The 17291-nt window shown below is 40.4% G+C and overlaps 1 protein-coding gene across 4 annotated transcripts in view; it reads left to right on the top strand.

Annotated features, from left to right (window-relative positions):
* Positions 1-17291, top strand: part of DDI2 (DNA damage inducible 1 homolog 2) — a 42087-nt gene that overhangs the window by 8082 nt on the left and 16714 nt on the right. For 2 of the 4 annotated variants that reach the window (XM_061160682.1, XM_061160687.1), the window contains exons 2-6: positions 92-221; positions 2861-3097; positions 4869-4995; positions 8594-8721; positions 11812-11940. In XM_061160682.1, the coding sequence (XP_061016665.1) occupies positions 92-221; positions 2861-3097; positions 4869-4995; positions 8594-8721; positions 11812-11940 (751 nt within the window). The remainder of the gene's footprint in view (positions 1-91; positions 222-2860; positions 3098-4868; positions 4996-8593; positions 8722-11811; positions 11941-17291) is intronic. The other 2 variants (XM_061160683.1, XM_061160685.1) reach the window with 2 other exon arrangements.

The following is a 17291-nucleotide window of genomic DNA, read 5'->3' as shown; positions in this document are numbered from 1 at the left end:
ACTCTCCACAGAAGAGGAAAACTGTGGTCTTTCTGTTCTGTGCTGCTAACTTCTCAGCGCTTTATACTGTTCAAATCTTTTCTGGTTGTAGATTGTCTACGCTGAAAGGCCTCTCACAGACAACCACAGATCACTGGCGTCTTACGGCTTAAAAGATGGCGATGTTGTGATTTTACGACAGAAGGAGAATGCAGACCCTCGACCTTCGGTGCAGTTCCCAAGTAAGGCAGCTTATAATGATTTCACAGCCCTGGCAAGCATTAGTAGATAGCATAGTTCCAAGTCTTGGATTTGCCTTGGATTCAGACTGCAAGGATACAAATCCTGACCGTGCTGCTTGCTTGCTGGGTAACTTTGGACAAGCTAACTTCTCTGAGTCCATTTCCTCATCTATAAGATGGGTGCTGTAATTAACCACAACTCCTAGAGTTGATGGGAGAATAATGCATGTGAAACTTTCAGCACAGAGCAAGCCCTCTCAGTAAACGTTAGGTTCTGTTTTTATCAGCCATCATTTTATCCCGGGGAAGGACTTGAGAGGCTACAGGTGCCTGTGCTTCATGGCTGACTTTTGCTGCTTTGTGTTTGGCCGTCAGTGACAGGCCTTTGCTGAGCATTTTACAGTCAGCCAGGCACTTGCACCCGCATTTCATACCATAGCTATAATAGGAGAAAAGATATCTCTTGACAGTTTCTTACCATTAGCAGATGAAGCTCTGATTTTTAAATAATCATTTCCAAAGTTGCATAGCTAGTAAGTGACAGCACCAGATTTAAAACTTGGTGCTTTCTCCATTACTCTGAGCCTTATGAACATTAAGCAGTTGGACCACCAAGTTCTGTTTTTTTCCCACCAGCTTTGTTAATCATGAAAAAGAAGCTGTTATTTGTTTTAGACTCTACACCTAGAATCTGTGCGTTGCAAATTAGGAAGTTTCCATGTCCTTGAAATAGTGTGCAGAGTTATGTGTATATCTGTGCATTTGATGAGGAGATGGCCCATAACTTACTTCAGATTCTCAAAGTTTAGGTGTCTGGGTGATGAAAGACTCCAGTTTAGAACACATTGCTTCCATTCAGCCTGAAACTGGAGCTGTGAGAGACCGTCAAGTCCTGTTACTTTCATTTCTGAATTATGTTATTCCCTGGGGGTTACTGTTAAACTTTAGAAAGAGAAGTGATTGAGATACGCCTGTCAGTCAAACCCAAATCTTCCTCTGGTCAATTTGGTGAAATTGTTAGTTTTGGAGATTCACTGTTTTTTGTTTTTCCTGACTGTGCCACAGGATCAAGAGAAGCCGCTAGATGGGGGAGGGGAGGCAGTCTGGTCTATAACGTAGACAGGTTTTTTCAAAATTATTCTGAAGTGAGTGGACTCTCAAGATAACAGAGTTGAGATGAAAATTTCTCAACCCATAAGGAGGACCCACCCAACCATGTATGTTTTGCTCGTTGACCTAGATTAGCTACTGCACGAAGATCATCTTATTCACTTCACTTTTTTCATTGGCTCAGAGTTCATGTGCATGTGTACATACACACACACCCACTGCCCACTGAGGTCTGTTTGACAAAACGTGCCTAGTTGAACCCATGCTAAGAGGCTGAAACTTTACACATGGGTATAAGCATTCCCTTTTTCTAGTTGCAGTCCAAAAGTCTTCAGAACAGCCCCAGACTTGGAATAGGTGCAGTCATCAGATACATTTTAGGGTTGAAGAAATGTGGGTTCACTCAGTCTTAGCCCATCATTCTGGCTACATACTTGGGTTCTGTGTTTATTTGTTTTCTTTTCCCTATTTAATAATACACCTCTTTTTTTTTTTCCAATAGCAGCTTTATTGAGATATCATTCACTACCACACAGTTCACTCGTTTAAAGGGTGCAATTCATGATTTTTAGTATATTCAGAATTGTGCATCCATCACTATGATCAGTTTTAGCACATTTTCATCATCTTTACAAAAAACTGTGTACCCATTAGCGGTCATTCCCCATCTGCCCTCACACCTCCTGGCCCTCAGCAACCATCAATCTACTTTCTGTCTCCGTATTTTCCTATTCTGGACATTTCACAAATGGAATCATACAATATGTGGGTCCTTTGGGTAAAGCTCCCTTTTATTTTTCTTTCATTTTAATAAGGTCAGCTCACTCTGGAGTATGGAACCTGGGGTGTGGGCTGTGAACCTGTGAAATCTTTCGGTGTGCTCAGCACTGAGAACCTGTGCGGTGCCTTTTCTTCTTTTTTTCTCTTCCGTGAAATGATTACACCCACTGGCTCCCCAGGGTATGAGAAGAGTTAGCAGTGATGCACAGATGAAAGCATAAATTCAAAGCACTAATATGTGTAGCACATACTTGTAGAAGTTAACATCTAACATTCATTTGATATATATAGTATTCTTTACCCAGGATGTCAGGGCTTATTGAAGCATATGTCAAAGCAGACTAGGATTTTTCTAAGAACCACATTCAGATTTATGTGGCTATATTTGAGACTGACTTTGATTTTTTTTTTTTTTTCTTTTTTTTTAAGACATGAGTAAGTAAAAACTTTACTATCCTGGGATATTTTATCAACCCCAAATTTGAGGTGATTACCATTGTCTCCTTATCCCTACCACCTCCCAAACCCCTGTTTTTCTCTTTCTGTTCTTTCCTACCTGTTCAGTCTTGGACTGCAGTCTTTATATTCAAAGTCAGCATGAGAAAGAACCAAGGAAAGGGCATTCAGAATGTCTGTGGTTACCATCTACTACTAATACATACCACGTATGTGCAAATTGGCTGCTTCCTTCAAATACTTGTTCTTATGGAGTCATTTGAAGTAAACTTTGAATCAATTCTCCCCAACAGACTTACCCCGAATAGACTTCCGTAGCATAGCTGTGCCTGGCACGTCAAACACCCGGCAGCGCCAGCCACCAGGAGTACAGCAGTCCCACTCAGCTCCTGGAGAAATAGCCTCATCTCCTCAGGGCTTGGACAATCCAGCCTTGCTCCGAGACATGTTGCTGGCCAACCCCCATGAGCTGTCCTTGCTGAAGGAACGCAATCCACCCTTGGCAGACGCTCTGCTCAGTGGAGATCTTGGTAAGCTTATAAAATTGGAAGGCCGTCAAGCTGACCTGAGGCAAGTAGTTTCACAGCAAATGGGGAGAAATTCAGGCAACTGGTCTGTTCAGCCCACTGAGTCACATGACTTGTTGAACATATCAGTTTGTCTGTGAGAGGTAAATTAGTGCTGCTGTCAAAGACTGGTTAGTTGGCAATAGTGACAGAACTTTAAGGGTATCTAGAATTCTGAAACCCCACTCAACCAGTCCCCTTTGTTCCTCTTTTTTTTCCCCCTGATTATTTTAGCAGCATATAACCCAGGTACAGATCTTTTTAAATTGGAGAATAGGTGATTTATAATATTGCTTTAGTTTCAGGTGTACTGCATAGTGATTCAAGAGATTTTAGTTTGTTTTTGTGGGGGTTTTTTTTGTTTTGTTTTTTTGCAGATACTATTTGTAATAGCCAGGTATTGGTATTTCGGTCTATTTTGTTAGACCCTCAGTTAAAGAGAGTACCAGTTAACCAGCTGATGCCAGATGAAATGATTTTAGTTCAAGGAAAACAGGTCCGGTGGCATCAGCCTGTATGGCAGAATGCAACCCCTTTATTCCTATTCACCCCAAATTTAATGATAGTGGGGCTGTCACCAACTATCCAAAAGTTTATTTGGAGCTGTACTTGAGCCATTCCTGTATTTAACAGAACAGTCATTTTTAGTCATCTTTATGACAGTTTTCTCTGTAGATTTCTCCAGTTTTACTTATGGGTTTGTGAAACCCTACTGATTAAATTTTAGAACAAACAGACACTTAATGACTCATTCCTCAGTAACCATTTTTAAAGTTTAGGTAATATTTCCCTATAAAGAAATACTTAGATTTTAAGCATACAGTTGATTGAGTTTTGATAAATTAATGTAACCAGCACCCTAGTCAAAATATAGAACATTTCTGTCACCCCTGAAAGCTCCATTATGTTTTCTTCTAAGTCAGTTTCCACCCCTTATTGGCTCCCTTTACTCTTATACTTATCATGGGTCAGTTTTTTCCTAATTTTTATTTTGATATAAATGGAATCATATCTTATGTCCTTCCTTGTGTCAAGCTTCTTTCACTCAACTTGGTGTTTTTTAGATTCATCCATGCTGTGTGTATTAGTTCATATGACCATTATCTTGGTTTCTTTAATTTCTTTTGCAGCATATCTAATTGCCAAAGACCATGATGATGGCACTTTTACATTTATGCGTTTGAATGTACTCACTTCTAAGAAATATCAAATAAAGGTGGTTCTTGTAACATATATCTTATCGCAAGCAGTGTTTTCTCTTTACTGATTTTTCTGCTTAGACTCCATCAGGTAATACAGATAGGCTAACAGTAGTTTGCTTATAATTTACCTGCTTTAAAGCAGAGAGTACGAAACTAGAAGAGGAAAAGAGGGACGGTAATGCTCTATTTTATTTCTAGGTAATAGGATAATAAAGGTGGGAAGAGGGGAGGGGAGGGTCATCTATCTGCCACACTGAGGGTCATTCTCCACTGATTTAAACTGAAAAGTCATCATCTTTGAGATGGTGTTTGCAAATACTTTATTTCTTTACACTAAATTTAGGTAAAAAAGTAATCTTTGCCTCCAAGAATAGAAAGTAAATGTTAATTGCTAATCTTAAATGATTTTTAGCCATCCTTTCTACATCTTTTACAGTTGTATCTTGAGAAATTGTTTGATGTGGAAAAGTACTAATAAAGAAAATATAATGATTCTTAAGATCACCACCACCACCCCCACCCCGTTCTTGCAGAGAGATTTTCTAGGGTCCTGGTGGAGCAGCAACAGGACCGAGCCCGGAGAGAGCAAGAAAGGATTCGTCTCTTTTCTGCGGACCCTTTTGATCTTGAAGCTCAGGCAAAGATAGAAGAAGATATAAGGTAATAACTCCTTCGCCCAAAGAGCAAAATTTAGAGAATCCAGATTTCCCAAACTGCAGGTGATCTTATATTCTTTGGGCATCTGCTTTGAGGTGGATTGCTTACTTTGCATTTATGCAAAACCTACTGAAACAGTAGGTTCAATCTTCTGGTTTATTCTCTCTTCTTCCATTTTCCTTGCATTTTGATTCAACATTACAAAGGTACAGCTACCTAACTTAATGACTTTCTCTTCTAAAATTTTAATAAAGATTCCCTGACTTGGAGACTTTCCTGGAGGTCCTATGGTTAAGACCCAGCACTTCCACCACAGGGGGCACAGGTTTACTCCCTGGTCGAGGAACTAAGATCTTGCATGCTGCTAAAGCATAAAAATGACTCCCTGACTAACCCACAGCATGTTATTAAGGCAACTCCACGTTGATACTCCGAGGACTGAGCAGAAGTCCCCAGTTTGGTGAGACTAGTGGGCTGGCTACTCAGGCTCACTGGGCGCTCCTTAAACATAACACACAAGCCCTGATTAATCCAGGACTTGGACATGACTGGATTAGAGAGAACTGTGTAAAAAGAAACCTTACTGTCCTAAGTCTGAAACTTCCACAGTTCTTGTGCTGGCCTCAGCAGGTAAAATGACAGCAGGACTCGTTTCCAGCTCCAGATTCCTGATGCTGTGGTTCTCCTCTGGGGCAACATTAAAGTCATAGGAGAAGCTCTTAAAAATACAGGTGCTTGGGCTTTACTCCCCAGTCTGATGAATCAGAATCTTAAGGTGTGGGACCTAAAAAGGCCCAAGGATGCTAACGCCCACCTTGGTCCCCTTCCTGGTCTCAAGCAGGGTGCTGTTCAGTCAGTCCCTTAGAATAAAAGAACAGCTGCTTTCTCCCGTCCCAGATTCAGTTTTTATTGCTAATTGAAGGCCATAGTATGACTAAGAACAGTGTAACTGTAACAGGACTACTCTTAGGGGCCTGATCATCATCTTTGGTTACTTAAAAGAAGCCTAAAAAAAAAAAAAATTCATTGTCAGCTTGGAAGTCAAATAAAGGTTTTCTTATTTCTCTGAGTACCTTTGAAACCAAAGAAATGTAAATACGCCAGAATCAGTTAACAGCCCTAAGCCATTCCCTGTGTTCTTGTTTGTATAAGCGTTCCCATTAACTGTATCAGATACTATCAACTATCTCACGAATTAAATCTGTGCAGAGAAATGGCAAGATGTTTGTGTTTTCTGAACTAGACCACATTGCAGTTGTAAAGGAACCTGACATAACTCCTCTCGGGGCAGTTGCATTCAAGCCAGGAAAGTGGGGGTGGGGGCGGAGAGCGAGGAGCATCACAGCCAAGCCATGACACGGAGATGTTGGAGGAGAAGTGCAGTGAGGCACATTCACATGGCTCATGTTTCTTCCCGGGGGGAGGCGAGGAACTGGGACCAAGCATGTCTTCTTTTAAAGGAGAAAACCTTGTGTCCGTGAAGTGACACAGAGCCTAGGGTAGCCAAAGTAACGAGTATAATTTCAGGCAGTTTTTTTGTTGAAACTCACCTTGGTTGGAGTCAATGTAAAGTTAGGAGTGCACAACTAATTTTAGGGGTTTTTTTGTTTAGTTGGTTTTTTAAATTGGAGTATAATTACTTTACAATGTTGCGTTAGTTTCCACTGTACAACGAAGCGAATCAGCTGTATGTATACATATATCCTTCCCTCTTGGACCGCCCTCCCTCCTACCCATCCCTCCTCTCTAGGTCACCACAGAGCACTGAGCAGAGCTCCGTGCACTATACAGCAGGTTTCCAGCAGGTTCCCACTAGCTGTATGTTTTACACATGGCATTACACAGATGTCAATCCCAATGTCTCAGTTCCTCCCACCCTCCCTTTCCCCAGCTATGTCCACATGTTCATTCTCTACATCTGTGTCTCTGTTCTTGCCCTGCAAATAGGTTCATCTGCACCATTTTTCTGAATTTCACATGTATGTATTAATAAGACAATAAATTTAGTTATGTGACCTAGGAGAAAAGCTATATAACTGTATTAAATGCCTATGGCAGTTTAATTTGGTGTGCTACACCAGTGGTTACACAGGGTACATGTACATTGAGGTATATAGTAGCTTTCCTATTTGCCTGACTAAAAAAGTTTACTTTGACTTTCTGAGAAGTTTAATATTTTATTACAGACTGTCTGGTAAAACCGTCAATACAATTAAGTGAGAGTATTATTTCAAAAGGGACAAGCACTGCAGTCTAGAATGTGCATGCATGCTCAGTCACTTAGTCGAGTCTGACTCGTGTGACCACATGGACTATAGCCTGCCAGGCTCCTCTGTTCATGGAATTTCCCAGGCAAGAATACTGGAGCGAGTTGCTGTTTCCTCCTCCAGGGGATCTTCCCGACCCAAGGATGGAACCCTTATCTCCGGTGGCTCGTGCATTGGCTGGTGTTTTCTTTACCACTGAGCCCCCTGGGAAGCACAGTCAAGAATAGAGGTCAGCAAACTTTTTTCCATGAGGAGACAGATAGTTAGTATTTTAGGCTTTGCAGCCCATGCAATCTCTTGTCAGGAGCACACAGTTCTGCCAGTGCAGTATGAAAGGAGCTGTGTATAGTAAGACAGTATGTAAATGAATAGTGTGATTGTGTTCCCACAAAGACAGTAGGCTGGGGACTTGCCTGCTGGTCCAGTGGTTAAGACTTCGCCTTCCCATGCAGGTGTGCAGGTTCAGTCCCTGGTTGGGAAGCTAAGATCCCACATGCCTCAGGGTCAAAAAAACAAAACATAAAACAGAGGAAATGTTGTAGCAAATTCAATTAAAAAAAAAACTTTAAAAATGATCCACATCAAAAAACTTAAAAAAAAAAAAGAGTTGGGAATGAAGACCTTAGATGTTAGAGTAAGCTGGAACTCCTTCTTATTTGCTTTTCTCATGTTAGAATGCATTCCATTTTTGAAGAAATGTTTTGATGGACTGGGTGAAATATGATTTATACAGCTGTGTATAGTTTTCTAACAGGTAGCCAAGTAGGTAGATGTTTTTGAGCATCTGCCCTTAGCATTGTATGCTAGATGCTTTATACCTCTCAGCAGTCCTACAATAGAAATCATTGTCCTCATTTCACAGATTAGAAACCCAGAGTTGGAAATTAAACAGCAGATGCAATTCAAGCAGTTGAAACACCTGTATATTATATTTGTAAACTATCTTTAATGCAATGGATGTAGGAAATGTACCCAGATACCCAGTAAACCCTCAGCTTAAATTGGAACATTGGTAAAATTCTAACCTACAGGATGAAGCAGGTTGTGACCCTTGCTTACCAGTTTATTTTCCTGTTTCTGAACTTGTAAAGGGAACAAAATTGTTTTTACATGAAGGTAATTTGTATGCCTTTAGATTTTCTGCCAATGATGTATCTCACTTCCTCCTACTAGATCACATATTTCAGGGTAAAGCACCAATTGTCATTTCCATGACTGAGCCGCTATAGTTGGAGCATATGATTTTTGCAAATGTTTTTAATACTGTGACTTTGAAACAGATTTGTCTTCATGGAAACAGTGCAATTAGTATACCTGGTTTTGATTTGTTACAGGCAACAGAACATTGAGGAAAACATGACAATAGCCATGGAAGAGGCACCGGAAAGTTTTGGCCAAGTAGTGATGCTTTATATTAACTGCAAAGTGAATGGACATCCTGTGAAAGCCTTTGTTGACTCAGGTGCCATCTCTGTCTTTTGTTTCTTTGTCTCTACATCCAGCATTCTGACCTGATGCAGGGAGAAGGGGAGACTGGTGTCTGTATTCCTTTGGATACCTAACTAACAAACCCAAGGGCTTTTGTTTCACTTGCCAATTTTTTCTTTGTAGTAGGTTTCTCTTTAATTATTTCTTAACCAGTTTTGTATTTTGCAATGTCTTCTTTATCTTCTTACCTTCCCGTACTTGGCATCCTGATTTGTAGGATGCCTCTGTAAAATATTGGAGAGTAACTGGGTTTAAAATAAGGAACTATAAGGAAGTGTGTAGAGGTCAAGCAGATATTTGAGCTTAGTCTGTGTGCCAACACTTTACTGTGAGCTGTGAGGAATGTAAGGGTATATGGGGCATGGCTCTTGCCCTTAAAGAACTTAATAGCCAGGTCAGGAGCGAGGAGTTCCCCACTTGAGGATTCAGATACTGCCTGTACTAAGTGGCACTTTGCCTCTCAGTAACAACTCGCTGCTTTTTAGTAAGACCACACAGAGCAGCACCGTGTGTGTGTCAGGTGGTCTTCTGCCCTCATTCCCGGTATCTCACTTGAGGCTGTGAGTTAGGGTATGTTCCTAGAATAGTAAAAACCCCTGCTCACATAGGTTTTCCTCCGCTTGTTCATCCACAAAATACCTGAACGCGTGCTAGCAGGTGTATACCTTCCTGGGAGGAGTGAATCTGCTGATTATTCAATTTTTAAAATGTTTATGAAGTGCTGAGTGCTTGGGGGTAAGACCGGAGTTTCATAGGCCTCCTATGAGTGAGAGGCAAATTCCTAAGAGGCCATGAGATAACACTTGGCATTTATTGAGCCCCTACGATGTGCCAAGCACCATGCTGGGTGCTTAATGTATATCATCTTCCATTTTGTTTAATCCTCTTATTACGCCTTTGAACTATGTTCTGTTACCTCTATTTTACAGATGAGGAAACTTGTAGACATAGACAGGCGAAGCCAGTCTTCCAGGTGTACACAGTTCATGAGTAGTAGGCTTTGGGTAACACCCCAGATCTACCTGAAGCCAGAACTCTTAAACCACTGTGTAAAAATCGAGTGCATCTTGGATGAACATAAAGACCACATTCTCACTCTGACTGGGGTGCTCAGGTGTTGACTTGAGCCTTGAGAAAAGGCAGGAGAGCGGTGCAAGGGGCCCTTGTCATTTTGGGTTTGCAGACTTTACATCAGTAACTAGCTTTTGTGGAGTGAGGAAGGAAGAAAAAAAAAGAATAGCCTTCCTAAAATCCCTTTTCCTTCATTATTTCTGGACCTTTGTGATGCTAACATTCCTCGAATGCCAAAGAACTTTTAAGTGCCCATAAAGTGTAAGTTATCTTGAGTAATATGAACAGAAAGTGTTGGAATTGAGTGAGAGGAGAGATCACTGGGAAAGGACAGTCAGCTGGGAAGGTGGGTCTTGAGCTGGGCCTTAAAGCATCAGTGGAATTCAAAGGAAGTGAAAGGAGAGGAGAGGGTACTGTACAGGAGGGTCAGAGTAAGTAAGAGGCAAAGGAGACACATTCCTCCTGGTAACATGGAAGCTTTAGGAGTCAGGAGGTAAGGCTAGTGTCTGAATCTGTCCAGGCTGCTGTGACAGATCCTGTAGACTGGGTGGCTTGTAAACAACACCGATTTATATCTCAATTCTGGAGGCTGAGAGGTTTGGCTGGCAGATATCGTGCCTGATTCCTAGTTCATAGATGACCATCTTCTCCCTGTGTCCTCACATGGTGGAAGGGGACGAGGGAGCTCTCTGGGGGCTCCTTTATAAAGGCACTAAATCCCATTAATGAGGACTCCACACTCATGACCTAATCACCTCCCAAAGCCCCACTTTCTAATATGGTCACATTGGGGTTAGGTTTTAACATGAGTTTTGGAAGAACGCATTCAGTCTGTAGCAGCTCGAAATAATTGGACCAGGGTAAGGTGGGATCTAAGGCTGTGGTGATGTGGTTTAAAGCTGATGTTTTAAAGATCTTTGATCTTTGAGCAGATGAATAAGTGATCTGAAGGAGGTAGTATTTTAAGAAGATTGAAGGAAGTGACAGTTCTGGAGTATTCTATAGCCCTCAGGATCAGAACTATTTCCTTGCTTTAAATTACACCCTCACAGAGTGATTTGGAAACCAGAGAAATTGTCCACTAGCTAGAGGGCTAGAGTGTGAGCTAGGGTGATGGCTATGGTTAGAAGCAGAAAGGTCAGAATTGCCCAGAATTTGTTAACAGTTTGTAACTCTCAGTTTGAGAGTGGGGAGAAGACTGGAAGAAGACGGGTTGGAAGTGAACAGTGCCTGCATTTTATGGTCATGAGAAAAAGAATTCCATTGGCAAGGAGAGAAATCCAAAGAGAGAATTATTTGGGGAGAAAGAGTATTATACCTAGTGGTTTTGTGAAAGACAGGTCTACCACTCAGGGAGGTAGAACCAGGTTCTCTGGGAGAGATTAGGACTCTAGAGAAAGATGAGAGAAGTGTCTGTGTTCTGCTCAGGCTCACTCCAGCCTCCAGCTGTGTGGGTGAGTGTATAGCCAGGAGAGAAGAGAAAAGGCCTCAGTGGCCTCTTCCTCGTGGGAAAGAGGGTCTAATTGTTGGAGCAGAGAATGGAGACTTGATGAGAGATTACATGATTTATTTTTTAACTGGTCAATTAGAGTGTCCCAGAGTTTGAAATAAAAATAACTTGGTAAGATGTTTAGAGATACTCAGTGAAAACTGATCCAAGCAGCCAGTGCTTGAGTGTTTCCAAAAAGTAGACATAGTCTGACTTTTTGGAAATCCTTTCCAAGTAGTTTTTGGTTTCTATTTTTAAAGTTTAAAAATGTCATATAATTATTATATTTAAACAATACTATTTCCCTCAACAGCAAGTTTCCACACCATGTTTCAGATGACAGTGTGAAACTGAAAGTTGAACTAAGTGTGGCACGAAGCCTGCTAGGTAGGAAGAATTTCATACTGACAGAAGCCTGGGAGTAGACTTGCTTTCTGCCCTCTTCTTAGTGCTGCACTTTTTCATCTTCCCACACATGAGGGTTTGGTTCTCCCCCTCCTCCAGGTGCCCAGATGACTATTATGAGCCAAGCTTGTGCAGAAAGGTGTAACATAATGAGGCTGGTAGACCGCCGATGGGCAGGAATCGCGAAAGGAGTGGGCACTCAGAAGATCATTGGAAGGGTACATCTAGGTGAGTGAGGGGTGCTGGGGGTCTTCGTAGAGTGGTAGACTGTAAAAGTTCCTTTTGGACAGGGGCATCCGATCCAGCACACCTAATCCTTAGAAATTTTAAATCCTGTTTGTTACCTGAATTATACATGTAACATCAGTTCAGCTGGTTACAAAAAAAAAAACACTAGTCCCCTATCTACTTCTTTTATTTACTTCTCTTCGGAGATAATCCCTTTCCACTGTTTTCATTGACTTCTTTTGGTGCTTACCTCCATGTTTCTAAATAACATGATTTCAACTGACATGACTATGCAAGTACCATTCAGAGCTAAGCCATTTAATTGAAAAAGATTGTTTCTCCTTTCATGTCTAGTGTATTTTCTCAGAATTAGTAGTTGTGCTGCCTGTGTGTGTGTGTCATTGGTTTTTTTATGTGTTACTCATCCCTATACACTTATTTGTGTGTACATCTCCTTTATACATGTCATCCTATTGAAGAGGTTTCTTACAACCTAGCCTGGTGGTTCAGGGCTGTTTCATAGCTGCTGTTTTGGAATCTGGGTCCTGAAGGGTACCTTTTGCTTCAGTCTTAATGCTGGATAATATGGATCCCATACTTTTTTCTTTTTGGCACACCTCAGTTTATTAAAGTACGTCTTCCAGTAACTTCCTGAGAAAAAGTGCACAGGAATAAAGTGGGTCCTTAAATATCAGAACATTATCTTTCTTTCTCTACATTCTACCAGGCTAAGTTGGAAATCACTTTGCTTCATGATTTTTATCAGTGTTGCTTTGGAGAAGCTGGCTGCTATTCTAACTCTTGATCATTTACATGTGAGATTTCTCTTCCCTTTCTGAAGCTTATAGATCTTCTCTTTGACCTCAGTGTTTTAAAATTTCACAATCATGTACTTGGGTGTAGATCTCTCTTCATGTACTGTGCTAGATAACCTTTCAGTCTGGAAAAATGGTTCTGATAATGATTTCCTCCCCTCTGGGATGTCTGATATTCAAGTAGAATAATCTACTATCATGGACTTGTCCTCTAGTTTTATTTTCTTTCATTGTGTTCGGGGAAAGAAAACAAGATTTCTTCAACTTTGCCTTCTAACCTTTATGTTTGGTATGGTTTTCTTTCATGTTAGATGGTTTTTTCAAATCTCTGATGATCCTTGGCATCTGCTCATATTGAATGAGACACCAGAAGGCTGTTTGGAAGATTAGTTGGGTGGGCAGCCCTGGTGATTGTGGGTAATCTGTAAGTTGGGATGGAGAAAAAGGCTAGTCTCAGTAAGCTCCCACTTAACCCGCCCCCTCCCCACCCACCTGTTTCCAGTTTGGTGCTTGTTGTATCTCTGTCTTCCTCTATGCCCACCTCTATTACAAGAGCCTCTGGTTCACCCTCTTAAGAAAATAAACCTCCAGTCCACTACTGAGGGGAGGTGAGTAGTCACCTGGCTGAGCAGAGTGTGGGGGGTGGGGGAGGCCAAGGTCCATCTGGACTGTCAGCCGGTGCTCCTGCTTGGGGCTCACTCCACCCCTGTTGGCAGAGGGATTTGTTTCAACCAGCTTATCAGGTTCTTGAGAGTTCTGTAATGTTGGAAAGGGTTGCTTCTTAGTTTCTTGCTGTCATCTGCTTTCTAGTTCCAAAATTGTGTTTCAGTCGTCTCTCCCATTATTTTTGGCTTAAGTGATTTGTGCCTTTAAAAAGAAAAAAAAAAAAAAATGACTTTTTATTGTGGCTTTTTTTAGGAGTAAATTGAGTTAAGTAAGTTGTGTTCAGTCCTTTGTCTTTAATCAGAGTTATTCTTTTTTTGTTGTTTATTTCTTTTTGTTATCCATGTAAATACTCATTATAGAGAATTTCAAAGCATAGATGTGAAAAGAAGTGAAAATTCTTTTAGGTGAGACTCAGTAGGAGCATCCAGACATAACCCTTTCTGGTATCTTATTCTTGTAAAAGGTGATCATGTAATATGTAAAATTTTATACTTCCTTTTTAGAAAAAGTAGCATTTCCCAAATGCCAGTATAAATTTCATAAGCATCATTTAAATAAATGCATAGCATTCTGTTGTATGGGTTTAGTGGTCAATCTTTGGAGTATATTTTTCCCCTAATATTTTGTCATCATAACATGGACGTGCATTTATGTTTAGTTTTGATTCCCCCCCCCCCCCGGCCCCCTCAGTGAAAGGGGGTTAAGATTCCCCTCAATGAAACTACTAAATTCAAGATTTTGAATACCTTTTAAGGCTGTTGATGTCGTTAAATGTTACCAATTTACTGGTTTCTCCAGCACTGATTGAATATTCATCTTAATATCTTTATACAATCAAGTATTATTAGTTTTTGTAGATAAACAACTGATTTTTCATTTTAACTGTAAGTATACTTTTCTTTCATTGCAAGTGATGGTTTTTCTACCCTTTTTCCTCTTCATATTTCTCTTTCATTTTTCCTATTTTAATACATTTGTCTGATAGTCTCCATGTTTTCTATTACTGATTTCTGTAGAATAAGGATAGTTTAATACCTTATTCTTCTATACTTTCTTACACACAGTAGGACTAAAATTGGGGAAGAATACCACAAACCAGTTGCTTCAGAGTCTGAATTCTTACTGTTTTTATGGTTTTTAGTGAGAAGATAATAGGGGACAAAATAAGTACCAGTCCCTTGTGTCCTTTTGGTTGGAGAACTTGTACCATTTTGCAACTTTGGCCATGATAGGTGTCAAGAAAACCTTTTAACAATAAGGAGGTCTAAATAAAGGAAAGAGACAACATAGACAGGAAGGTTCAATGTGTTGAAGGTGCTACTTTTCCCACATTTGTCAACAGAAACATTGTAATACATTCAAAACTCCAATAGTTCTTTTGTGTGTGTGTGAGACTTGACGTGTTGATTTAAAATTTTATGTAGGCCCTTTGTGGCAGGAGTAGTCAAGATACACTGGAATAATTTCCTCTACTAGATATCATTATTATATCTAGTATTATTATTTAACTTATATGTGGAGTACATCATATGAAATACTGGGCTGGATGAAGCACAAGCTGGAATCCAGATTCCCAGGAGAAATGCCAATAATTTTAGTCATATATGCAAATGATACAATCCTAATGTTAGAAAACAAAGTGGAACTAAAGAGCCTCTTGATGAAAGTGAGAGGAGTGTGAAAAGGCTGGCTTAAAGCTCAACATTCAAAAAAAGAAGATCATGGCATCTGGTCCCATCACTTCATGGCAAATAGATGGGGAGACAATAAGAGACTTTATTTTCTTGGGCTCCAAAATCACTGCAGATGGTGACTGCAGCCTTGAAATTAAAAGACACTTGCTCCTTGGAAGAAAAACTGTGACAAACCTAGACAGCATATTAAAAAGGAGAGAGATTACTTTGCTGACAAAGGTCCATCTAGTCAAATCTGTGGTTTTTCTAGTAGTCATGTATGGATGTGAGAGTTGGACCATAAAGAAGGCTGAGCACCGAAGAATTGTTACTTTTGAATTGTGGTATTGGAGAAGACTCTGGAGAGTCCCTTGGACTGCAAGGAGATCCAACCAGTCAACCCTACAGGAAATCAATCCTGAATATTCATTGGAAGGACTGAAGCTGGAGCTCCAATACTCTGGCATCCAATACTCTCACCTGACGTGAAGAGCTGACTCATTAGAAAAGACCCTGATGCTGGGAAAGATTGAAGGCAGGAGAAGGGGACAACAGATGATGAGATGGTTGGATGGCATCACCGACATGATGGACATGAGTTTGAGTAAGTTCCAGGAGATAGTGAAGGACAGGGAAGCCTGGCATGTTGCAGTCATGGTGTCGCAAAGAGTCGGACATGACCGAGCGACTGAACGAACAGCTAGGTATCAAGACCGAAAGACTAGAACAGGAATAGACCCATGCTTATGTGAACCTTGATAAATGACAGGAAATCTTATGGAGCGGTGAGGAGGTGTCGGGAAATGTGCTCGGAGAATTGGGGATCTGTATGGAAAAAGGGACAATTGACAATTGGACCCTGTCTCACGTAACACACAAAAGTCAACTCAAGGTTGACTAAAGGCCTAGTTGTGTGAGGCAACATCAGAGTTTTTAGAGGAAAATATAGGGGAATGTCTTATGTAGGGAAGGGTTTCTTTAAAAGATAAGGAAATTATTTGATAAATATAGCCAATTAAGATTAAGAACTTTTCATCAAACACAAAGAAAGTGAACAAACTAGGAAAGAACTTAGTAACATATATAACTAATAAAAGATTCATATTTAGAATTATGCATATTCTGTGTGTCTGTATATCCTCCAACTCAGTGAGACTGGTATGTAAAAAATTACAGAAACATTGGAACAAGCACTTTAAGAGGAAACTCAGATGGTTAGTAAGTGTGTAAAAATTGCTTTATCTCATTAATCAGGGAAATAGAGAATTACTTGCCATATTTTAGATCAAATAATATTGAGTGTTGGGAGAAGGTGGAATGTTGGCACCTTTCCAAAAACCACTGGAAACATTTTGGAAAATAATTCAGTATCAAGTAGAGCTGAGCCTAATATATCCCCTAAAATCCTTTATGTTTTTAGAGTATACCACTGAGACGCTCATGGCATGCCAGGAGACAAGCACAAGAATACTTAGGTTAGCATTGCTTACAGCAGCAGAAACTGAAAGCAGCCTGGCAATTCCATAGCACCAAAATGGATAAATCAGTGGTAGTGTCTTAGACATTACAGTGCTTTCTCTTGCTTACTCTTACTTACTCTTAGAGGTGGGGTAAGTGAAAGAAATATAGTCACATGCATCCACAGGAATAAAATATCTCAAAATAGCTTGAGAAGAAGCAAGTCATAGTTTAAAACCACAAAACTAACCAAAATGTTGCTTAGACATCATACAAAATAGAACTATTAAAAAGAAAAAGCAGTGAATGTTTAGCATAAAAACCAGGATAGTTGGAAGGGTTGGAGGAGGAAAAGAATAGGCTGTGAACTTCTTAGTTTTCTGTTTCTCAACCTGGGAAATAGATGCATGGGTATTTGTTTTATTATGCTTTATACTATATATATATATGTATGTATGTATCTCGCATACTTTTCTGTTCATAAGATATGTGTATACATATCTTAAATGTGTACACATATCTTAGTTGCTCAATTGTGTTCAACTCTGTGACTCCCTGGACTGTAGCCCATCAGGCTCTTCTGTCTATGGAATTTTCCAGGCAAGAATACTGGAGTGGGTTGTCATTTCCTCCTCCAGGGGATCTTCCCACTCAGGGATAGAACCCACATCTCTTGCAGTGACAGAGCGATTCTTTACTACTGAGCCACCTGGGTTTCCCAAGATACAGCTAACGGCAA

The sequence above is a fragment of the Dama dama genome, chromosome 14 (assembly GCF_033118175.1).
Source record: "Dama dama isolate Ldn47 chromosome 14, ASM3311817v1, whole genome shotgun sequence".
Lineage (NCBI taxonomy): Eukaryota > Metazoa > Chordata > Mammalia > Artiodactyla > Cervidae > Dama > Dama dama.
Note: the sequence above shows the minus strand (reverse complement) of the source record. Positions and strands in the feature narration are given on the sequence as shown.